Below are 13962 nucleotides of genomic sequence, written 5' to 3' on the forward strand. Positions count from 1 at the left end.
GGGACGCAGTGACGGGGACTCCAAAGAATGGAGGGACACAGAGGAAAAAGGGCAGAGGGTTTATTGGGAGCAGGGGGTTGGATCATCCTCCTCCACCCCTAAAACAACCCCACGGCGCTGGGCTCCGCCACCCCCCGGTGAATAAACCCCCCCAGGACTAGGGAGCACCCCCAGGAACAAGGGAAGAGCTCAGCCTTCCCTAATCCCCAATGGCAGTAGAAGAAGAAAAGGAGTGATATGGGGGTCCAGCCCCTTTCTCCCCACAGGGGATCCCCAATCCCTCCTCACAGCAGCAGATCCCGCTGATTTTTTGGGTGCTGGTTAGGAAATCTCCTCCCACCACCAGCTTGTCTTGGCTTTGGTGCATCAGCCCCAGGATCGCAGGGAGGATGAGGAAGAGGAGACGGGGGATACAGGACCCCCTTGGGGCCCCACACGGGAGACGCTCCTGTTTGCCCAGAAATGGGGAGAAAAAAATACATCCTACAAAAAAAAGCGCTAGCGGCAGAAATAGAGGCTGAGGCGACAACTCAGGGGACACTCAGCGCTGTGTCCCCCCACAGTGTCACACTCCACCCGTCCCCCCGGCACAGAGAAACCCGCGACAGCCGCGACGCTGCCGGGCACGAGCTGCCTGCGGGAAGCGAAGAAACACACTGAGCTTTACCACGTCGAGGCAAATTACATTCTCATCAGGCCCTGCTCATTTGTGTCATCTGAGGCCTAAAATAACCCTCCCTCCCCCCTCTTCCACTCCAGGTTTTTCCAAGCAAGATTAATTGACTTTGGTACATTGCAGCAATTAAAATACAGAGCACCAGGAACTGTCAGATGATCCTCATCAGCCTCCATATGCTGCAGCGGAGCCAACCGCTGCCTCCAAGATGCTGCTTCACAGTCTCATCCACCCCCTCGCGCCTCGGATCAGGATGACAGGGCTGCGCCGGCGTCACGACTCCCTCCGCGCTCCCCAACGCTCCGCTCGGCCTGCGGGAGACGCTGCAGAAGCGAAGGCTCCGTCTAATTAAAACGCATCCCCGGCGAGGAGCGGGAGCCGCTCTCGTGTCGCAGCCGCGGGTTCCCGGCTCCGGTCTCTGATCCCGGCTCGGCAGCGGGGAGGACAAAGCCGAGGGATGACGGGGGGATCGGCAGCACGCTGAGCTTCCCCGGGGAACGCGACACGGAGACACGGAGAGATGGCGAGCGGCTCTAATCAGCCCTTGCGCCGGCTCATAAAGCCCCAGGGAAGCGCTCGCTCTGCTTTGAAAACACCGACACAGGGCCCTGCGGAGCCTCAGTCGCGCAGCGCGGCCACGTGAGCCCCCAAAACGCGTTTGCTGGCGCCAGCTAAACCCATTTCACTGCAAACCATCCAAACATGAGCGTTTGTCCTACAAATATTAATCCTGGGAATTGCTGCTGCCTTTTTCTTACAACTTAACGCATCCCCGGCTCTGCTGTGGAGGGGCCGTGAGGATTTTCAAGCGATATATTAACTGATCTATTAGCAGGAGGTTTTCTTCAGGGGATGCTCAACATATGGATGAGATGAGAGAAGGAAGCGGGGAGCAGCCCAGCCTTGTTTCTTCTGTTAATCACTGAGAACCAAGAGCTCCCAGAGCTGGTTAAACTGGGAGCTCTGCTGGGGGGAGCTGGGGCGCACCTCGTGCCCTGGGGGGGAGGTTATTTTTGGCAGCTCTTACAGGCAGGTTTTGCTCAAAACTAAGCTCACGAAAGCAGCTTAGTGCAGCTGTGCAAGCCCTGATTGCACCTGCTTCTGATTTTATTTCTGTTATTGTTTCTCACCTGCCCAGAGCACGAGGGGGAAGGACGGGGAGTCTCGGCTGGGGGTGCGAGAGGGGGGCAGCTCTATGGGTCACCACGAAGCCACCGTGTGAGGAGCTCTGGCAAGAGCCCGAAAACCTGGTTCTTAACATTTGTGTCAGCTAATCTCCGCACAAGCTGCTGCGCCCGCAGAGCCAGCGGGCAGGGACAACACCTCACAACACCCACACCGGGACACTCCTCGCTTTTATCCCCCACAGGAGGAAATTCTCCTTCTTCAGGTCGATATTGAAATAGCACCGGGGCTGTGACGTTCCGCTCGGCCGTTGAGCTTCAGTGTCCCCCTGGGCGGAAAGGGGGCTCAGCTCGGCACGTTCGCAGGGGAAGGAGCTGAGTTTTGCTTCTCGTCGCGCCCCTGCTCACCACTTGAGGACGACCAGCCCGGCCAGAGCCGCGTAGCCCAGCACCAGGCACAGAACCTTCAACAGCCGGTCGTTCTTGTCTTCCAGCTCCTTCGCAAGGATCTCAAAGAAGGTGATGAACAGGAAAGTGCCCGCTGCGATGCCCTGCAGGAGCATGGATGTGATGCTGCTGGCTGCGTTTTGGGCGCTCTCGATCCCCAACCCGATGGAAATGCCCAGGGGGATCATCAGGCTCACGGTCACCGCCATCTTCACCGCGTCCTTCAGCGGCAACGAGCTCCTGGCCATGCTGACGCCCAATGCCACGGCCACCAGCGTCTCGTGAATGGCGACCCCCAGGAACAAGCTGATGACTTTGTCGCCCTCCTCCTGCAAGCCCAGGGCCAGGCCCTCGAAGATGGAGTGTGTGCACAAGGCAAAGACCAGCCCGACGAGCCGCAGGGGGCTGGAGCGGGACAGCTGCTGGATGTTCAGGCCGTGGCTGTGGTGAGCGTGGTCACCGTACAACGGGCGGCCTCGGGAAGAGGCGATGAAGGGACTCTCATATTCAGAGTCACTCCCGACGTCCGAGCCGGCGTTGAAGGTCTCCAGGTCAATGAAAGAGGGTTTTTCCTTCTGGAAGGTCAAGACGAGCTGCTCCACAAAGACCGTCATGAAGAAGCCGACCATCATGATGGTCTCGGCCACCGGGTAGTCCATGGTCACGTTCCCCTGCCTGAGAACTTCATCAAGCTGGAAAGAAGCAAAAAAACCCACAGTGAATCAATCACCTCTAAAGGAAAATATTCCTGTTGTGGCCACGCAACTCCAAACAGACACTCAATTGATACATGATGCTTTAACACCCTTGTACATGCTTCTGAGGAGGCTTCATGGGCCACCTGAGCAAGACACAGACCCTTCCCCTTCATTTCCGCACAGACAGAGCTCTGGGGGCCTGGGCCACTGCAGGGCAGGAGAAGGGAGGGTGCTCCCCTACACACAGGGGTCTGTAACATGTGTCTGCACAAATTCATTAACGTTGCTCATCAGGAGTTACCTTTTCCCTCACAGCAGGCAGCAAGGCGTTGAAGCAGGTGGCCAGGAAGACCCCTCCTCCAAAAGAATTGCAGAGGGCCAGGACCTTCCTGGAGCGATGAGCTTTCTCGTAATCGGCATCAATTATCTTGACGGGGAGGAGGGACCCGGCCAGCATGAGGACGCAGATGCCCAGCAGGCACAGCACCTTGGCCACCACGATCTTCATCGCGCTTCCCGGTGAACGTTCCCCGCGCTGGCGGCTGCTGGGCGCCCTGTGGCCGCTGTCGGAGCGGGGACACGGGCTGGGACAGCACAGGGCTGGAGGGAAAGCTGCTCCTGGGCTCCGAACCTGGGGACGGGAGCAAAACAGGAGGTTTTTCTATATAAGCACCGAGTGTGTAGAACAGCACCTTGTACCCCAAACCACGTGCCAGGAATTGCCTTAATTCCCCAGAGTAACGAGTGGAAATCACAGAGGCAGCGTCTCACACGAGAGAAACCAGCAAAGAGAAAATTCGCTACAGCAAACGGCAACTTAAAACTGTGTAAGAATCGCAGGACCGGCATGGCCTCAGTTTTCAGAGGTTTCGTTCGAAACACCCGCACCCGGACCGACACAAACCGCTCGATCCCGCAACAGGATCCACCCGAGTCCAGCCAAGGGGGCGCTGGGGGCGGGGGGGGCTCCTCCCAGGCCACCAAAACAGGGGTTGCTGGGGGCAGGGGGAGCTCCTCCCAGGCCTGAGCCCCCCACTCGTCACCCCGCTCCCCAAACCGCCCCGGTTACCTCAGCAACAGCCCCCCAGCCGCGCTGTGAGCCCCGTAACGCCTCCCAGCGCCCCCCCGGCCCCGCCGTTACCTCAGGAAACCGCCCCGGCCCCCCCCTCACCAACCGCCACCCCGGTTACCACGGCAACCGCCCCCTCCTCTCGCCCGCGGCCCGGCCGGGCAGCCCCCGCCACAGCGCCCGCCCACGACGCCCTCCCATTGGCCGCGGCGGGAGAGCCGGCTGTTCATTGGTCGGCAGGACCGCCCGTCAGCCCGGTGCGGGGCGCCGGCGAAGAGCGGCCGCGGAAAACGCGCAGCGTGACTGCGGGTTCCGGGGCGGGACCGGGCAAAGCGGGCAAGGAAAAGCCCCTGCTCCTGCGGGTTTTCGGCTGATTTTGGTTAAAGAAACACGTAAATCCGGTTAAAATGAGCACAAACTGCTACGAGCAGAGCAGAAATGAACTTAAAAAAAAAAACAAACCCAAAAAACCACCAACAAAAAAACCCCAAAGAGTTTGTTTTTGCCACAGAGTCACCAAAACCCAGGTGATCCATCCTCCCCCATCAAGGACCAGGAGCACCTCCCCTCGGAGAGATGCACGTTGAACTCAGTGGTACCAATAAAAACCAAAACTAAACCCAAAAAAAACACCACAAACCAAAAAAACCCACCCCCAAACAAAAAAACAGAACAAACCCCAAAACTACACCATCAATCATCATGAAAAGACAGGAGGAAATAGAGCTACAGCTACAACAGGGCAAGGAGGGCAAAGAGAAAGGGGAACAGCCCTGAAATTACCAGAAAAAAGGAGGAAAAATCCCCACAGTTTCCTTCTTTTCAATAATTACTGAGTGTTTTCTCTCCACGCTGTTCCATGGCCCCAAAACTTTTCCCTTTGTCAGGTCACACAGAACAGATGGAGGGAATTTAAAGGAGCAGGGGAGGCAGCCAGGGAAAGGAACGGCTCCTGTTCTGCACTGCAGAGATACCCAGGAGGAGCATTTCAGCAGGAAAAGGCCAAAAACCTGGAAAAACTGGGTAAAACTCATCTGTAGGTTGTGCCCAGCAGCAGCTGGAGCCCCAACCTGCACATGCTCAGTCACCTGGGCGAGAGGGATAACAAAGAAAGTGTCCAAATAGTTTATTCTTCACAAGTTACATTAACCACATATTACTTTATGGAGCATTTACAAATCATGTTTTTGGATATTAATCAAAGATACCTGCTCGCTCGCACCACCGGGGCTCCCGAAAGGGCGTTATCCACCTCCCGCCTCCTGTGAACATCAGCGTCTCCCCCACGATCGAGTAACTACTTTAAAAACAGTTCTGAGATTGATAGAAAAGTCTCTGGCCTCAAGTGGTGGCTTCTGGGGGAACGTGCCAGAGGTTCCTGTTCACCCAGGGAAGGACACGGGTAACCAGAGGGGCTGCGGGTCGCTGGACTTGGCTGCAGGAGCTTTTCCCTCATCCCACACAATTTACACCGAGGTGTAACCGCTCCTCACCATTCATTCCCACACGCTGAACCAGCAGCCGCTCGATTTCTCACTATCCAAGCAGCATTTTTATTCCTTCTGCTCTCTACTCCCATGCCCTCTATCCCTACCCTTAGCACAGTCAACCAGGTTGATTACTCACATGCATAAAAGATTAAAAAAAGCAGAAAAAAAACTCCTTTTAAACACCAAGAACATCGTATCTTCCTTAATGACCACCTGACTAGTTAACAGATTGGATCATTCCGACAACATAGCCATAATTACTAAACACTAGACAAGTTTTGTCAGGAACCAAGAAGGGGGAAGAGTCGCACACGGGCAGGTTCTGCCCAGCCAGTCCTGATCCCCCAACACATTTACACCGACCTTTGCGAGGCGATAACCGAATTCTGGGTACTAACAACGCTGGCAGTGCTGCTACAGACCTGAATGAGAACCTAAAAATCAACTGAAACCCTGTTTCCGGAGGCGAGAAGATCCCGTGATCTCCAGAGTGTTCAAACGCTACCGGCTCGGAGCGCACAGGACGGGGCTCGGTAGGACCTGAACACTTCTCGGAAGTGGCGCGTGGGCAGGAAATTAAAGACGTCCGGTAGCAAAGAGCACGTCGTTCTTCAAAAAACGGGTTAAAAAATTCCCATGTAGCAAATAACATAGAAATGTAACAGCGTAGTTGATTTTCTGAGTCTCTTTAGAAAGGCTGTTGATGCTGGTTCGTGTTCAGCTCAGATCTTCCAGAAGGAAAAATAAAAGACTAATGGAAAGGCTGAGAGGGAGGAGCGGGGATGAAGACTGGAGGGAAACAAAAAGCGTGAATCTGTCTTTAACATGCAGGTCATAGAAAGTATTTTGTTTTTCCATTATTTTTTTCCCCCTCTTGGACACTTCCAACTCAAGAAATGGCAACACGCACATGGCTTCCAGTTTTTAAAGCAAAGAACATAGTTCCCAGGGACTGCGCTGCAGAGACAGGAAGACAAGACATTGGCACATTCAATTTTTGTGAAAATAAAGCGTCCCTTTTGAACACTAGATAATGAAACTCGTCTGTCAGTCACATAATGTGCGAGGGAAGCTCTTATTCACCACGGCCAAGGCTCAGCATCAGCAGTACCGGTGCAGAGAACCCCGTCCAAACCGCTAAATGAAGGCGGAATACAGATATCGCAGCCAAATACACCAATTCCCTCTCAGCTGGCCCCAAAGCAGCGGCGCTCGCAGCTACAGCCTCACCTGGAGTGCTCATTCCTGCTGATCTTCGTTACTGGCACTTGGAGTTCGACTCCTGATCTGGCTTCGTAGCTGCTCTATTAGCTCAGGATTCTGCTGCTGCATCTGCTGAGCGAACTGCTGGCCCCTGGGGAGAAGGAGCAACGGTCCCGTCAGCGTTCACACCCCAACAGGGGCTGCTGCGAGGACGTTCTCTCCAGCAGCTGTCGGAATTCCCCTCTAACAAGCAGTTCACCCCATGGAAAGAGACAGCACTTCACCCAACATCTCAGCCTTTCTCAGCTGTTAAATTAAGGTTCCACTTTTCTTCCAGAAGAACCCCAAATGCATTTACTGCCCAAGGCAACAAGAAACTCCCCGCTCCCGACTCACGCCTGTATGAGGCTGGCGAGATCGTTCGTGGAGGGGCTGGTGCCTGCGGCTCCCATGGTGTTGTGGCCACCAGAAATCATCCCGGACATGCTGTGGAAATAAGAGTCATTGCTGAGAACGGGAAAGATAAAAAAAGAGACTTTATATTATCTAAGCATCTCACAAACGTTGCGAGTTGATCCTCATGACACTGTAGCACAAAGAATGGAAATATTCTCGTTCTAACGCAGATGGAGCCAACTCCAGCTCACAGAAACACTGTGCAGCAGAACCCAGCTGACCCCAAGCTTCCCAAACCCAATTCCAGTGCCCAGACCTGTCCTGCCTCCCTTTTGCAAACGTTTTTACCAGGATCCCGCTTCAGCACAGCCCAGAGCACCCAAAACACACACCAGTTTGAGCAACCGGGCTGGTTTAACATCTGCTCCCCCTCCCACCAGTTCAGCCCTACTGGAAATGCTGAACACATGCAGAGCCCCAAAGCAGCGACTCAAAAAGGAAAACCAAACTTACAGCTGTTGTACTTGTGGGTTGTTCATTAGGTTCGATGCCTATTTAGAGAGGGGAGAGAAAAAATAACACCCTATTTAGTCAGAAATGACTGGGTAGATGCGCAGATGCTGTGCCATTCAACTGCGAACAAAGCCAAGGCAGAAATACTTGGAAACAGCTCAATAGGACAAAAATAGTTGGGAGAAGCACAGGCCGAGGCTGGCAGTGCAGAACAGGCCCCCGTTCCGCAGGGAGAAGCCTGTGAAGAAGTCACTGGCTTTTTACTTGACCTTAATGAGACACAAGCACAGTTTCCTCAAAGCAACCGAGAAGTTAAATGAAAACAAATCTGCTAAACAGACACAGGAGCTCCCCACGCCATGTACCAACACACTTCCCCCCAAAACAGACTGGACACGGCCTGGTCACGGTCTGTGTCCACATTTACCATACTCATGAAGCCGGGGTTGTTCAGCAAACCCGCTAAATCGAATCCTCCTGGGCCTCCGGTCTGTGAGAAGAAAGAAAGCACAGGCAGATGGTGACGTCCCCTCACTTTCCCATGCGCGTCACAATGAACGCTTCATTAATACTTTACTCCCAGCGCTATCAGAATCCGTCCCTTACACCAGGACAGAGGGAAGGGGCTCTGTCCACATGTTCGGACCCTTTCTGTAAATCAGAGTCTCGGGGATCTGGTTCACTAAGGAGTCAGAGGGCACTGAACTGTAACCCATCACAACCACCAAATTAACACACTCCTCCGAAAACTAAAACCCCTTTCAGAACGATAAACTAACAGGTTCCTGCACAGAGCAGCGAGCAGTGCAGTCACAGCAGCTTTCTGGCCCAGAAAGCTTCAGGTTTCTTAAGCAAAAAAAGTCTTTCTAACCAAAAAAAGCCATTTAAAATGCCCTTTGGTATTGCTAATGGGTCACTAGAAAAAAAAAAAACAGCTGGATTTTAGGAGTAGTGACTTTAATTAAGAAACTCGCTTAAGGCAAAACTGGCATTTTGAAACGCTCCCTTCTCATCAGTCTCATTTTCCAGCTCTTTCAAACACGCCCAAGGTGACTGTGCTCGAGCAGTAAAGTTCCCCTCCCTGGATTTCAGTGGAAATGCTCCCGGCAGGACTCATTAACCATCTCTGCAAACGAGATTTCTGTTCTAAGCACCTGTTAACACGTGAAGAAGCCTCTTTCTCATCGTACCCGCATTTAACAAGCATTAGTTTCACAACTTACTGGACTAGGTGTCTCCTTCATTTTCTGTTCGGCTATTTTCAGATTGGATTTGTACGTGTCGTTGTCTGGATCCAGCTCCAGGGCTTTTTTGTAGTAAACGACAGCTTCTGTGTGTTTATTTAAACTGGACAGGGCCAAGCTAGTAAAGTGGAAATCAAATCGAAAGTCCCAGAGTCAGATAAGCACTCAGTGTCCCTCCCGCCTGGGTATTTCCACGTGGCGCCCCAGGGCAGAACCCACCGGTGGTATCGCTGCCACCAGGCGTTTGGAGATGAAATATCTGGCACAAAACGACTGCTCTAACTTACCCCATTCTGCCGTACGCTTTGCTGTAGTTTGGGTCAATGCCTATGGCTCTTTCACAGTCTCTCACCGCTCCGGCGTAATTTCCTAGTTTACTGTAGGCAGCAGCTCTGGAGGGAACGAAGAAAGATTCACAGGAAACACTTAACAGCTTGAATCCGCCAATCAAGGTCACCCCTCTTCCCCTTCTCCCGCTGTACAAGGCAGCGTCAGGCATGAACGTGACAGATCCAGGTGGCCAAACACTCAGCTCCACGTGCTGCTCCTACTGCAAACACTCCTGCTCACACGCCTTCCAAGAAGAGCTCGAGTTCCGCAGGCACACGAGCATCCCGCCTGCTCAAACCATCTCCCGCTGCTTCACACCTCGATCTCTTAGGTACAACGACCTTTTCATCCATTTCTCCACATGAGAGGGAAAACTGGTTGGAAGCCATAACGTGGCTCAATCAAGCGTCAATCTCGCAATGCTTCTTAACTTCAGGGCACCCGCCCAAAAGCTCCTGGACTCACCTTCATGCGGCCAAAGCTAAACCTGGTTAATCCACCCACGGGAGCTCCTCGCCCCAAGAAACCCCTCAGCACCCCAGCAGCGGGTGCACAGAGAAGTTCTTTGTGTAGCCAGCTGTGTGCAGTTACTCAGGATAAGCAGATAACCAAACCAAATCTCCATTCAAAGTCTGTTTTGTTCAACAATTGCCTTCCCGCAAACTTTCCAAACACTTTGAAAAAAGAAATTCACTCGTGTACCCATTTTGCACGCACATCAACTTGTAATTCTCAGTACTGACCCTTCAACTTGTCTCATTTTGCTCCTTTGTTTTTATTATCAACGCAGCCTCTCAAACCCGGGCTCTCCGTCCCACCCGGAGGGAACTGCATGAACACAGACAGCGTTTCTTGGCATCTTTCTGTCTCCTCAAGTGCCTAATCAAGGTTGTTTCCACACCCATGTCCTATCTAGAGACACCAGGGCACGGCACTGGCAGGAGGCGCAGGAAAGTGTGTCACCATGAGCTTAAAAAGCCACACAAAGGGCAAAGAGCAGAACACACAGAACTGTAAAAAAGGGATTTTGACCATACAAGAGTCTTGGATTTAAGTAGCAGAACAAAAACACAGGTGTACAAGGGTGGAGAAAGATAACTGGTACCTGTTGCAAAAATACACGGCGTTGGATGGATTTAATTCAATTGCTTTTCCATAGAAAGACACAGCAGCTTCAAAGTTTTCTGCTTTCATTTGTTCATTTCCTAAAAAGATGGCAGAAAGGCTCATTAACAAGTGAAAAACGGAGACAAAGGCAGCAGGATCTCTGCTCTCCTTAAGAAAACAGAACAAGCAGCAGCTTGCAAGTGTTGCTGGTCAATCAAACCCTCGGCAGCGAGGGAGGGGACGTCACCTGGGCAATTCCAGGCTGTCCCACTCCGCGAGCCCCTCAGAGCCGGGACGTGGCTCTGCCAGAGCTCCCCATCGTGCTCCAGCGCCGATCGCGCTCTCTGGCGCAGCACAGAAAAGGCAGCACACGGAGGAGTGCTCAGCGGGAAGGACGGGCCGTTCTCCCCAGCACGGGCTGCTTGGGATGCAAAACACTGACCCAGCTTCTGCCTGGGCTCCGTGGCAGCTAAATTATTGCAACCTACACACGCTCCCGCAGCACAAGCTGAGGAACACGCAGAAATGGAAGGACTGATCCCATTTGCTTTTTTCTCCCCATTCCAAGCATCCCCCAGGTGCTCAGTAAATTAAGTTTCCCTCCTCATTATCATCTCAGTCTCATTATGCACCAGCTCCAGAGGAGGTTACCTTCAGTCTTGAGTCTTTCTGCTTCAGCTATGTCATCTTCCGAGGGGGTGACGGGCTCCGAATTTGTTCTGAGGTGTTCAGGCTCCTTACAAGGAAAGGGAGAACGCTGCAAGATGGGCTCCCACCGCAATGTACCAAACCTCCCCCTTCCCAGCGCCGGCTCCTCAAGCCCAAAACATGTCACTCCCACACACCTCCAAGCGGGCAGCATCACCACCAGAATCACACAGAGCTCGTTGCTTAAATGGAAATTCAGCACATATTTCAGGGCGCTCGCTCACCTTTCCTACAGCAGCTTCAAATATTTCAGGAAGAGTCTGGGACACAGCGAGGCCTTGGTCTTCCATCGAGACCCCAAACGCTGTCTCTAGGCACTGGATGGCCACTGGGCAAGAAGAGGCAGGCAATTAGCTTTCCTCATTCCATCTAATTACTTGGCCTCCTCACATAATACCTGAATTTCTTACTGTTGAACATACCAGGGGGAAAAATCCCCAACCCTAAACCACACATTTCCACACACCAGGCTTGATGTATGGGCCACATCCTCAAACTAGCCAAAACCTCAGAGCTGGGCAAAGCTTAACACTGGAGGTCAGGCTCCTGGATTGAATCCCACCCTCTCAAGTGACTCCAGAGCAGGTGCTGGGGCAGAAGTGAACCAGATTTGGGTTTTCCCAACCTTCCCACAGCTGCAGGTGGCACAGAGCAAGGAGACACCTGCATTTTTCACTTGCCAGAGGGTGGCCACACAGAGCTGCACAGACACCAACCACCTCCTTCCACACCTGGCACCTGGCTGGGAAGCTGCTCCCAGTGCAGGGACCCCCAGTAACACACCAGAGCTCAGTGCTGCAGAGCTCTCATGCCATATTTTACAGTCCAAAATAGAAAACAATACCCCCCGCCTCCAGCTCACTCTCAAACGCGCCCACCGCTCCGAGATGTTCCTCTGCTCCTTCAGCGGAGCAAATGTACAGGCCAAAGACTAAAGCTTAAGCTCCTTAAGCAGATCTTTTGAGATCAATGTGCTCTTGTTACCAGCGAAGCCCTCTGAAAAACATCTGTGTAAATACTCCAGAGTGTGCAGCAGAAAAGCATTTTAATAGCAGAACGGGAAAAGTACTCCACAAGTAAAAAACACTTCCACAAAACAACCAAGTTGCTTTATACTACATCACCTCCTGGCTCGGCCTTATATAAGGCAGAACTTGCAAGTCACAAAGCCAGGGTCAGGGAGGTTTTTGATCCCAAGTATAGCCCGTCCTCAAGCTAATCTGCTTTTAAAAGAGATAACAAGAAGTCAGCTAGGCAATCGCATCCCTAGCGCCCCAGATACTTCCCCAAGGTGACAAATTAATTTCAAATCTTGAGTGAGCTTTGATGTAGGGAATAGCCCAGCCAAGAAAGAGGTTGAGGAGAGTTCCAGAGCACACAAATTCCTTCCAGTGTTGGGCTGACGGACCCAGATACGTTAACGGGGAAGCGCACACACAACCACCAACCTTCTAAACTCTCCTGAGCATCTGGAGACAGCCCCCCGTTCTGGAGCTGGTCATGGAGGAACTGGATGATGGAGTAGGCGAGGCGCTTCTGGTCGGCCATTCCCGGAGGCTGTCAGCAGGTTTTCTTATTTCTTGTAACTTTAAAAACAACAAAAAAAGAGAAGTTATATGACTTGATAGACAAGAAGTCAAAGAGCTTTTCTGCTGCTCTCCCGGGTATGAAACAGGAGGAAAAAGGAGTTTTTCAGGGCTGTAACCACAACCCCTGCATGTGAACCCCCCCGGTCTCAATTCACCCCCTTCAGTGGGAGCTGCACAGCCCAGTCCTGCCCCAGGAGGCTCCTGCTGAAGGAAATATAAAAGTGTTGCAGAGATTTTGGCTACTAAAACATCTCTGACTGACCAGAACTAGACAAACTGAGGAGTTCACCACTAAAAACCCACAGTCTTCTTATTCCAGAATGTAACTTGATTCTGAAACAAAATGAAGGGCTGGAGCAACGTGTCATTGTTCATAGAGCTGGGGGTCGGGGCTGCCAGTGTGTCACCTCCCTGCCAGGACGCTGATGGTGAAGGAGTGAGGACCCAAAGCAAAGTGACCCCATAAGCTCCCACCCCAGGCTGGGGCTTCCCAGAGATCCCACCGCAGGTCCCAGCAGGCACAGCTCCTCACGCATCGCTGCTCAGCTGAAACACTCTGCCTTTCCAACACACTTAACTGGGTTTGTAGCACAAAAAAAACATTCAGGGTCATTTAATAGAGAAAATTGTTCAAACGTAACCACTGTGAAAAGGAGCCCAAGGGAGCCAGGCTGGCCCCAACCCACCAAGAGGGACCAGAGACAGCCCAGTCCCAGGCGGGCAGTGTGGGGTGCGCCTGTGTCGGGCACCCAGACCCCGGGGTGGCGGGGGGGTCGCCCCACTCCGCACCCCCAGCCCGGACACCGGCCGGGCCGCAGCCCCTCCCGGGGAAGGAGGCCGTAGGGACGCAGCGGGCGCGGTGCCCCCGCTCCCGGCCGGGCAGCCCCGCTCGCCCCGCGCTGCGTGAGGAGCGGGGGCAGCGCGTCCCCCCCGCGGCCTGCGCAGGGGCCGCCCCGCCACAGCCCCGGGCCCGCCTGGCTGAGGGGAGCGCCAGGGCCCGCCTGGCTGAGGGGAGCGCCAGGCCCCGCCGCAACCCCCGGCCCACCCGCTGCCCCAGCGGGCCCAGAGCGGGGCGGGGAGCGCGGCCCAGCCCGGTCCAACCCCCCCGGTCGCGCCGCCCCGCCCCGCTCACCGGCCGCCCGACACTCGCCTCAGCCGGGGCGGGCTCCGCACTACGCATGCGCCGCACGCCGCGCCGCGCCCACCGCGCCTGCGTACAAACCGCGCGCGCGCCCGCCCCGCCCTTATATGGCCGGGCGGGCGGTGACAGCGCAGGGCGGAGCCTTTGGCGCATGTGCAGTCTGCGCCGCTCGGGGGACGGGCCAGTGGGCGGAAGCGCAGTTGTCGCCCCGCCCTGATTTTTTTTAC

At 53.9% G+C, this 13962-nt stretch overlaps 2 protein-coding genes across 7 annotated transcripts; both read right to left on the reverse strand.

The window, feature by feature from the left end:
• Positions 1-72: 72 nt before the first annotated feature.
• On the reverse strand, positions 73-4197 carry SLC39A3 (solute carrier family 39 member 3). Of its 4 annotated transcripts, none has more exons than XM_082072147.1 (3): positions 4117-4152; positions 3247-3576; positions 73-2939 (listed from the first exon to the last, which is right to left on the reverse strand). In XM_082072147.1, the coding sequence occupies exons 2-3, from the start codon at positions 3451-3453 to the stop codon at positions 2205-2207; spliced, it is 942 nt and encodes a 313-aa protein (XP_081928273.1). In that variant the 5' UTR covers positions 3454-3576; positions 4117-4152; the 3' UTR covers positions 73-2204. The 4 variants fall into 4 exon arrangements, with proteins under 4 accessions (XP_081928273.1, XP_081928275.1, XP_081928274.1 ...); XM_082072149.1 differs by lacking the exon at positions 4117-4152 and adding an exon at positions 4087-4104; XM_082072148.1 differs by lacking the exon at positions 4117-4152 and adding an exon at positions 4015-4033.
• A 928-nt stretch (positions 4198-5125) lies between these two features.
• SGTA (small glutamine rich tetratricopeptide repeat co-chaperone alpha) lies at positions 5126-13803 on the reverse strand. 3 transcript variants are annotated; one of them, XM_082071970.1, is made up of 12 exons: positions 13727-13803; positions 12454-12591; positions 11230-11333; positions 10949-11033; positions 10296-10395; positions 9148-9252; positions 8840-8978; positions 8044-8106; positions 7617-7654; positions 7104-7193; positions 6735-6858; positions 5126-6293 (listed from the first exon to the last, which is right to left on the reverse strand). In XM_082071970.1, exons 2-11 carry the CDS (start codon positions 12551-12553, stop codon positions 6744-6746), a joined length of 939 nt encoding a protein of 312 aa, XP_081928096.1. In that variant the 5' UTR covers positions 12554-12591; positions 13727-13803; the 3' UTR covers positions 5126-6293; positions 6735-6743. The 3 variants fall into 3 exon arrangements, with proteins under 3 accessions (XP_081928096.1, XP_081928094.1, XP_081928095.1); XM_082071968.1 differs by having other exon boundaries at positions 5126-6461; XM_082071969.1 differs by lacking the exon at positions 13727-13803 and adding an exon at positions 13281-13548 and having other exon boundaries at positions 5126-6461.
• Between the last annotated feature and the right edge of the window lie 159 nt (positions 13804-13962).

Source organism: Streptopelia decaocto (genome assembly GCF_964273445.1).
Source record: "Streptopelia decaocto genome assembly, chromosome: 24".
Lineage (NCBI taxonomy): Eukaryota > Metazoa > Chordata > Aves > Columbiformes > Columbidae > Streptopelia > Streptopelia decaocto.

What these genes read in the sequence shown, in the direction of transcription:
- SLC39A3 (XM_082072147.1), bottom strand. Translation starts at nt 3,453, where the DNA reads ATGAAGATCGTGGTGGCCAAGGTGCTGTGCCTGCTGGGCATCTGCGTC. An exon ending in TGCCTGCTGTGAGGGAAAAG is followed by an intron (nt 2,940 to 3,246) that starts GTAACTCCTGAT and finishes GCTTCTTTCCAG; the next exon opens with CTTGATGAAGTTCTCAGGCA.
- SGTA (XM_082071970.1), bottom strand. Translation starts at nt 12,553, where the DNA reads ATGGCCGACCAGAAGCGCCTCGCCTACTCCATCATCCAGTTCCTCCAT. An exon ending in TTGAAGCTGCTGTAGGAAAG is followed by an intron (nt 11,034 to 11,229) that starts GTGAGCGAGCGC and finishes TTTCCTTGTAAG; the next exon opens with GAGCCTGAACACCTCAGAAC. An exon ending in AGAAAGACTCAAGACTGAAG is followed by an intron (nt 10,396 to 10,948) that starts GTAACCTCCTCT and finishes CCATCTTTTTAG; the next exon opens with GAAATGAACAAATGAAAGCA.